Genomic DNA, 8,577 nt, shown 5'->3' with positions numbered 1-8,577 from the left:
TTTTTTTTTGAGACAGGGTCTCGGTCTGTCGCCCAGGCTGGAGTGCAGTGATGTGATGTCAGCTTACTGCAGCCTCCGCTCCCAGGTTCAAGCGATTCTCCCACCTCAGCCTCCAGAGTAGCTGGGATTACAGGCACGAGCCAATGTGCCCAGCTAATTTTTTTGTATTTTTAGTAGAGACAGGGTTTCAGCATGTTGGCCAGGCTGGTCTCCAACTCCTGGCCTCAAGTGATCAGCCCATCTTGGCTTCCCAAAGTGCTGGGATTACAGGTGTGAGCCTCTGAGTCTGACCAAAAGGGGTGAGATCTAAACTTGGATTTGATAAGAAGGTTATTTATCTAATGAGACATCTGGGGAGAAGACTTTTACAAGCAGGAGAGGAGGAGAAAATATTTTACTGGAAAGAATGAAAACAGCATTAACTGCAACTTTAGGAGATTAAGATTCTAGACCTGACACTCTGTCCCTCTCTGTGTGACTTAGGAAAATCATTTAATCTGTACAAAACTCCATTTCTTCACCAGAAAATAAGATTACTACCTCTCCTAGATCTGCTCTACTTCAGTCAGTTGCTCGAAGATAAGATAATAAATGTGAAAAGTTTTTTGAAAAGTTAAAGATCATACAAGGGTGCTTTTAGAAATGGCAATGTTAGTATGCCCTGAAAGGAGGTCTAAGCTTAAAATGGTGGGAAATTGCCCTGAACTTGTCATGAGGCTGGGAGGGGTTCTGGATGACAGTGATGTAAAGAAAATTGTGTTGATTTGGAGTAAAGAATGCTAAAGACTCATAGGAAGAGTGGAGAGAGAGAGCAAGAGAAAATGAAAATGAATGTTTCCAATTATACCTAAAATTATAGGCAGGAGTAGGAGCATAACGGAAGCATGAAATTCATGAGAATGAGTGAAAAATAAACTGAGAGTGAGCTGCTTGGTTTAAACAATGGAAGAAAAGAACAGAGAAATAATTCTGTACGGGGCATGATGAAATGAGGATTTGGAAGTGGGAGTGATGACAAATATGTCTCTTTTTTGAGGAATGACCTGTGTTTCTTCCCACCTTTTGACCTCACCCAAACTGGAACTGGATTCAGGGAGATGAGTAATTGACCTGGGAAAATCAGAAAGAGATTCATTGTCCTAAGATGGGCAGGGCAAGAGAGAACCTTTCCTAAGAGTGGTTGGGGCAAGTGTTAGGATAGTTGTTTTTGAAGTAGAGAGAAGAGAAGTCAGAACTGAGGGGCTTCTCTTCTAAGAATACTAAAGATAATTGATTTCCTACAGCGATAACAGCAGGAGCTGCAGTAATAGGGTGAATGAGGGACAGCACAGGGGCTAGATGAGTTCCTGCAGCTGGGAGCCTAAAGTTATTCTCCACTCCCTCTGTGACTTTTCCTCTTCCTTGGTGCCTCTAGCGCAGGCCTCCCTGCCTAGATGGAGTGAGTCTAAGGTATTGTGTTCTTTCTGCTGGAGAACACCTACCATGGATCTCTGGCCCTTGATTTCTTCCCTAGTCTGAACTGACCCATTACCGAGATGGGCCTTCTTTCTGACTCTGGAGCTGCTCCCCTTCCTCTTGGGAGGAATGCCCCATGCAAGCACGTCTCCTGGAGCATGAGTGCTGTTCTCTGGAATGAGATTAATGCCCTTGGCATGAACTCTACAAGTAATCAAGGTTCAAACCTTGTGATTTCTAGTTCTTAGGATAATAGCATCCACCAGGAGAATTCACATGAACTCTGTTTCCTAATGACCAGTCTGTCCTACCATCACTTCCCCTGGCCAGATGCCAAACTTTTTTTCACAGACTAGCCTCAACCATAGGGAACAAGCTGGAAACTGCATATACTCTTCTTATTACTAATAATATCATTCTCATACATAAAGGACAGAACCTTTCTGTCTGTTTGGCCTACCTACCTAGCACAACAAAATAGTTTACAATTTTAAAATTTTCATTTTGCTGAAGTATTCTCATCAGAACCATTATTTCATTATTTTCCATAGGAAATTTTTTTCATGCAAACCAACAACTTGCAATTTTCCATGTAAAATTTTTTTTTTTTTTTTTTTTTTTTTTTTTTTTTTGAGACAGAGACTCTGTCACCCAGGCTGGAGTGCAGCACTCTGCCTCCTGAGTTCACGCCATTCTCCTGCCTCAGCCTCCCGAGTAGCTGGGACTACAGGTGCCCACCACCACGCCCAGCTAATTTTTTTTGTATTTTAGTAGAGACAGGGTTTCACCGTGTTAGCCAGGATGGTCTCGATCTCCTGACCTCATGATCCGCCCGTCTCGGCCTCCCAAAGTGCTGGGATTACAGGTGTGAGCCACCGTGCCCAGCCAAAATTTTTAATTCTTATTTTATTGATTGTTTTTTGTTCATACCAATCAATTATACTGTCTGCAATTGGAAATTCACTTTGTGGTTTTTTTTTTGTTTTTTTTTTTTTGAGACAGAGACTCTGTCACCCAGGCTGGAGTGCAGTGGTGCGATCTCTGCTCACTGCAGTCTCCGCCTCTCGGGTTCAAGTGATACTCCTGCCTCAGCCTCATGAGTAGCTGGAATCACAGGCGCATGCCAACACACCCGGCTAATTTTTGTATTTTTAGTAGAGACAGGGTTTCACCATGTTGGCCAGGCTGGTGGTGAACTCCTGACCTCGGGTGATCCACCCACCTCAGGCTCCCAAAGTGCTGGGATTACGGGCATGAACCACCGTGCCCAGCCAGAAATTTACTTTTATGAACATTGTATCCACCAAGTCCAGTTATTCTAAATCAAATTTTGCAAATAGAAATTTTATCAACGAGTTGCTTCTTGCCAGGCATGGTAGCTCACATCTGTAATCCCAGCACTTTGGGAAGCCGAGGTGGGAGGTTTGCTTGAGTCCAGGAGTTTGAGACCAGCCTGGGCAACATAGTAGGACCTCAGCTCTGCAAAAAAAATAAAAATAAAAAAATAAAAAAAATTAGCCAGCCATGGTGGTGTGCGCCTGTGACCCAGCTACTCAGGAGGCTGAGGCAGGAAGATCACTTGATACCAGGAGTTCAAGGCTGCGGTGAGCTATGATTGCTCTACTGCATTCCATTCTGGGTAACAGAGCGAGAACCTGTCTCAGAAAAAAAAAAAAAAAAATTTGCTTCTTTCAATTTTTAGTTAATAGCAAATTTTTATGTTCAATTTTTATTTTTTTACTATTAATATTCATTATAAATTGGATAAAAGGAAATACTTTTATTTCTTGGCTAATTCCTGAGAAAATAGTTAGCATTTTGAAATTTCCACATTGTAAAGGATCACGTTACTGTGTTGCTCATTCTTTCTCTGCCTGTGTCTTTGGCTACTGCAGTCTACAGTGCTTCTTCTCTTGGGGCAGCAGAGAGCAAATGGCAGGGCCAAAATGTTTCGCTTTGCTTCAAATGTATCAGTATTCTGGGGGGAAAGGTAGATGAGGTGTTTCTGAAAAAGTACCTTTTGCTTTCTTTCCCCTAATTTTTCCCGTATTTTCTCTCTCCCTTCTTTAGACTTTTCAGCCCTTTTATCTGACTCATCATTTTTTTGTTGTTGTTATTTCTCTACCCCACTTCTTTCTTTCCCTAGTCTTCTTTCCGCCTTCCTTGGCCTTTCCTTCTCTCTCCCACTCCTTGTCGGTCTTACTCATTGTCCCAGACTCTCCTCTGAGGCATGTGGCTGTATTTTCTCCTCTCGTTGCTTTCTTCTATTGTCCCACCCCATTTCGTTCCAAGAGTTGCTTATCAGAGTCTTCAATGTCATGATTATAAAGGCTCAGAGAGAAACTCTTGCCCCTGCCGCTCAGCATCCCACTGGGATCAAGTAACCAAGAGAGGTTGTGAACCTGTGCTCCTTGTATGGCTTTAAAAGCAGCACTGAGGGTGGCCAGCTCATGTGTGCTTGATTTTATGGATCTGTCTGAAGACAGAGGGATGGATGATATGATCTCAGGAGGGCCCTGCCAGATCGGGAACCTGGGAGTCTCATCTCAATCATCATCAATTTAGATTTATTGGACACCCCCTGGGTGCTTGGAGTTGTATTAACTGATTTCATCCTTCAAGCCTTGAAGTCTAGTTTCTGCCTTTTTAGCACTGTTTAACATATTGTAATATTGGGCTGAGTTTGTACAAGCCTTTGTTATTCTTTCTGTTATTATTTGCTACACACTCTGTTTTTAAAAAATTAAAATAGAGGATTTACTAATGGGATTGTCATTAATTTCTTTAAGCATCCTGTAGATTTTTAAGATCCTATAGATTCCTACTGCATATGAATTCCTCTCCAGCTAATGTGAGATCTGAGGGCATTCTGAAAAGTGGGAAGGATAATATTCATAGGGAGATGTCTTATGCACTGGAGCTGGGTGGGGTGGGGTTGTGGTGAATATCATAGGAGGGGCTTGGGAAAGGAAAGGACAGGGAGGGAAAGAAAGGAGACGGGGAGCACATGCAGGAGCATTTGGAAATCATTTCTTTTGTTTAGTCAACAGATGCTTATTGTGTGTCTACTCTGAAGGTCATGTTCAAGACACTGAAGATATTGCAGTGAATGAGAAATATTCAGAATATCTACCTTCATGAAGCTATAGTCTATTAGGAAGAGACAGCCAGTAAAATAAATGAATAAAATTGGTAACATGGACCAAAGTAACAAATAAATCAGAGAAAGGAGATAGAGAGTATCAGAGAGTCTGAATATTAAAAGGATGACCAGGGAAAGTGTCATTGATAAAGACCTGAAGGAGGTAGGGAATAAGCTAGTGCAAAGATCTACGTGAAGAGTAGTGTATTCCAGACAGAAAGAGGAATCATGGGCCAAGTGGAGTGTGGAGGGCAGAAGCTGGGAAACCAGTTAGAAGATGACAGTGAACCAGGTCAGAGATAACTGTGGCATGGGCTAATTGGAAGCAGGAGATAGGGAGAAAGGATTGGTCTCTGGGGTACTTTTTTTTTTCTTTTTTTGAGACAGAGTCTCACTCTGTCGCCCAGGCTGGACTGCAGAGGTGCATCTCAGCTCACTGCACGCTCTGCCTCCCAGGTTCACACCATTCTTCTGCTTCAGCCTCCCAAATAACTGGGACTACAGGCGCCTGCCACCATGCCCAGCTAATTTTTTGTATTTTTAGTAGAGACGGGGTTTCACCATGTTAGCCAGGATGGTCTCAATCTCTGACCTCATGATCTGCCTGCCTCGGCCTCCCAAAGTGCTGGGATTACAGCGTGAGCCACCGCGCCTGCCTGCTCTGGGGGTATTTTAAAGGCAACAGCACTAGCAGGGCTTGCAGGTGGACTGGATGTGGGTTGTGAGAGAGAGGAGTGAAAAGATGGCATCGAGGTTAGGTTTGAACACACGGAGGATGCAGTTGCCAGTAACTGAGATGGGGATGATGTGGATAAAGATGAGAAAGAGCTGGTTGGGGGAATGATCTGATTGGAGTTCAGTTTGGGGCATGTTAAGTTTGAGTTCTGTGGAAGTGGGAAATAGTGGGAGAAGAGCTCTTAATGAAATGAAGGAGGAAACCAAGGGTGTGAACCTTAGAGAAAACAACATGGATTTGGCTAGAATGAGATAGAGGAGAAAGAACAGGCTGATGGGAGGTATTGTCAGGAGCGAATTAGCTACAGACAGGACACAGCACTTATCCAGATGGGACTTGACGCTGGGTGCCAGTGAAGCCTGAGCAAACTAGTAAAGAAGAACAAAAGCCATTGGCTGGTGAAAAGCAACATACAGGAGTGGCATGGGAAGACTGGGTGAGCCCAAACTGGGGCATGCCGCCTGGACTTTGAGAAGGTTGGAAGAAACAGGAAGCACTCCAGAAAGAAAAGGAGAGGGATGAAAATACCTTTGAGGTATGAAGTTGATTGGGATGTAGATAGGTGATGTGGAAAAAGGTTGAGAGTTCTGGCCACTAAGGAAAATGTCAGCTGGGCACAGCAGCTCACACCTGTAATCCTAGCACTTTGGGAGGCCAGGGCTAGAGGACTGCGTGAGCCCAGAAGTTCAAGACCAGCCTGGGCAACATAGTGAGATCTTGTCTCTACAAAAAATAAATGGAATTAACCAGATATGGTGTGTGCCTGTGGTCCCAGCTACTTGGGAGGCTGAGGGTGGAGGATCACTTGAGCCTGGGAGGTCAAGGCTGCAGTGGGCCAAGATTGTGCACTATACTCCAGCCTTGCTGACAGAGTGAGAGTCTGTCTCAAAAGAAAGAAAGATAGGAAAAGAAAATGTCATTGTGGCTCTTGAGGAAAAAGACCAGGTGTAGACTGCACCTGCAAGGGGAAAGGGAACATGGTAGGGGTGGGGCGGGGTGTGCTGAAGGAGAACACCAGGACGCTCTGACTGCCGGGAGATGTTCTATCTGTGAACACACATACCCTTGTTCCCTAATAAAGCATTTCCCCGTGCCCTGAATTTACTTTACTTGGAGTTGTATTCTCAACCTGAGTCTGCCTATCTTAGGCATATCTGATATGTGGCCGATACAGCGAGATGCATTCCTACATATAGGTATGCAGGCCTCCTGCCTTTGCACAGTGGACACTTCTGGAAAGGAGCTGACTATTCAGCTTGCAGATTATCCATTTTCTCTTGTTCTGCTGCCTATTGATTGTCTTTTGACTTGTTTCACTGCTTTTTGGTCCTTTGAGCAGAAAATGGAGTTTGTAAAACTCACTGAAAACATGTGTAATGCATATTTACAGTTCTGATATAAACATCATTGGATACAAAGATTAAAACCAGTGGTTGAATTAAGTTTTAGAATTGTGTGGATTAAAATATTTATATGCTTGTGATTACAAATAATCAGTATTCTACTGAATCAGATTTTTTTACCCTTTCCTTCTCTTCGTTTATCCTTGTTGTACTTTTCCCTCTTCCTCCTCCCATATTCCTTCCAGTTCTCCCAGCTGACATCAAGCTTAGGGGCCTCAGGATTCTGAACCTGAGCAGAAAACAGCTGTTTGTGTTGCTCAGGCATCCTTGGCTGGGGAAAAGGGAAGGTGGGAAAGAGATGGTGTCATTTTAAGGTCAAGGGAAAGGATTGAAAGGGGATCAGGAAGCCTAAGTAAGTGGGAGAAAAAATCTGGCCACACTGAGGGTGCTGCATGGCTGGGAGCCATGGAAATGAGGTTTGGGGACTGCAGATCTAGGGAAGAGGGAAAGGAGGAGACAGAACAGAAGCCATGAGACAGCTCTCGTCAGCTGGACCAGATGAGGACTGCTAGGAGAACAGCAAAGGCTGAGCCTTCCTCTCCCCATCTGTCCTATCAAGGTCAGTTCTGCATTGCTTCACTTCTCCTCACAGTGGCTCCAGAAGGATCCCAAGCTGGGTCCCATACTGCTTCATTCTGGCCCCTGAGGCTGCGAGGCCTGGCTCTGGAGGGGTGGTATACGACTGAGATGCTGGGCCGTTGGTCTCTAGGTTCCGAGAAAGCTGGGGAGGTGGTGGGTGAGAATGAGATGGGGGTGGTGGGGAAGTTGAGGGGTCATTGTCCATACACTTACTGCCTCCCACACTTTTCCGTAGTGAAATCTGTGCTGGTTAATACCTTTCTTCCCATTTCTTTGTCTTCCCTAAACCTCTTCCCATTCCATATCCTGGACGTACCATCCTTCTGCCTCCTGTCTCTCCCCATCTTCTCCTCTCTATGGCTCTCTTTTTTCCTGCTCTTGTCTCCCAACACCCCATTTCTGGCCATGGTTCCATGTGCCTCCTCCAAACTCTCTTTTCCTTGCTTCTCCCTCCCCATCCATTGGCTTCTTGCTCCTCACAGCAGAGGGGAAGGTGTACAGCTCAGATGAGGAGAAGCTGGAGGCACCAGCAGGAGACCCAGCAGGCAGCGAACAGGAGGAAGAGGGCTCAGGCGGTGACAGCGAGGACGACGGTTTCCTGGACAGTTCTGCAGGGGGCCCAGGGGCTCTTCTGGGACCTAAACCGAAGCTAAAGGGAAGCCTGGGAACTGGAGCTGAGGAGGGGGCACCGGTGGCAGCAGGGGTCACAGCTCCTGGGGGGAAAAGCCGACGGCGCCGCACAGCATTTACCAGTGAGCAGCTTTTGGAATTGGAGAAGGAATTTCATTGCAAGAAATACCTGAGCTTGACAGAGCGCTCTCAGATCGCCCACGCCCTCAAGCTCAGTGAGGTGCAGGTCAAGATCTGGTTTCAGAATCGACGGGCCAAGTGGAAGCGCATCAAAGCTGGCAATGTGAGCAGCCGTTCTGGGGAGCCCGTAAGAAACCCCAAGATTGTTGTCCCCATACCTGTGCATGTCAACAGGTTTGCTGTGCGGAGCCAGCACCAACAAATGGAGCAGGGGGCCCGGCCCTGAATGGGCACCCAAGAACTTAGGAAGGCAAGGGACCTATACCTGAGCCTGCTCTGAGACTGTCAGGGTTCTGTGGACCAGAGGGGCTGCAACTGTGATTCTGCCTTGGGAGGGACTAGTTGGCAATTAACCTAGCCCTGAGTGTGTTCCTTCCAGAACCTGAGATGTGAGCACTTGGCCCTGAGCCTGTTCCAGAAACCTTCAGGACTAGGGGCTTCAAGGTTAAAGG

At 45.7% G+C, this 8,577-nt stretch overlaps 1 protein-coding gene across 1 annotated transcript in view; it reads left to right on the top strand.

Annotated features, from left to right (window-relative positions):
• Positions 1 to 8,351, top strand: part of GBX1 (gastrulation brain homeobox 1) — a 20,052-nt gene extending 11,701 nt beyond the window's left edge. The window contains exon 3 of the mRNA XM_011941588.1: positions 7,798 to 8,351. Coding sequence (XP_011796978.1) covers positions 7,798 to 8,351 — 554 coding nt within the window. The remainder of the gene's footprint in view (positions 1 to 7,797) is intronic.
• The last annotated feature ends 226 nt before the right edge of the window (positions 8,352 to 8,577 follow it).

The sequence above is a fragment of the Colobus angolensis genome, unplaced genomic scaffold (assembly GCF_000951035.1).
Source record: "Colobus angolensis palliatus isolate OR3802 unplaced genomic scaffold, Cang.pa_1.0 Scaffold2, whole genome shotgun sequence".
Classification (NCBI taxonomy): domain Eukaryota; kingdom Metazoa; phylum Chordata; class Mammalia; order Primates; family Cercopithecidae; genus Colobus; species Colobus angolensis.
The sequence above is the reverse complement of the archived record's forward strand: the minus strand, read 5'-3'. Positions and strand labels throughout refer to the sequence as shown.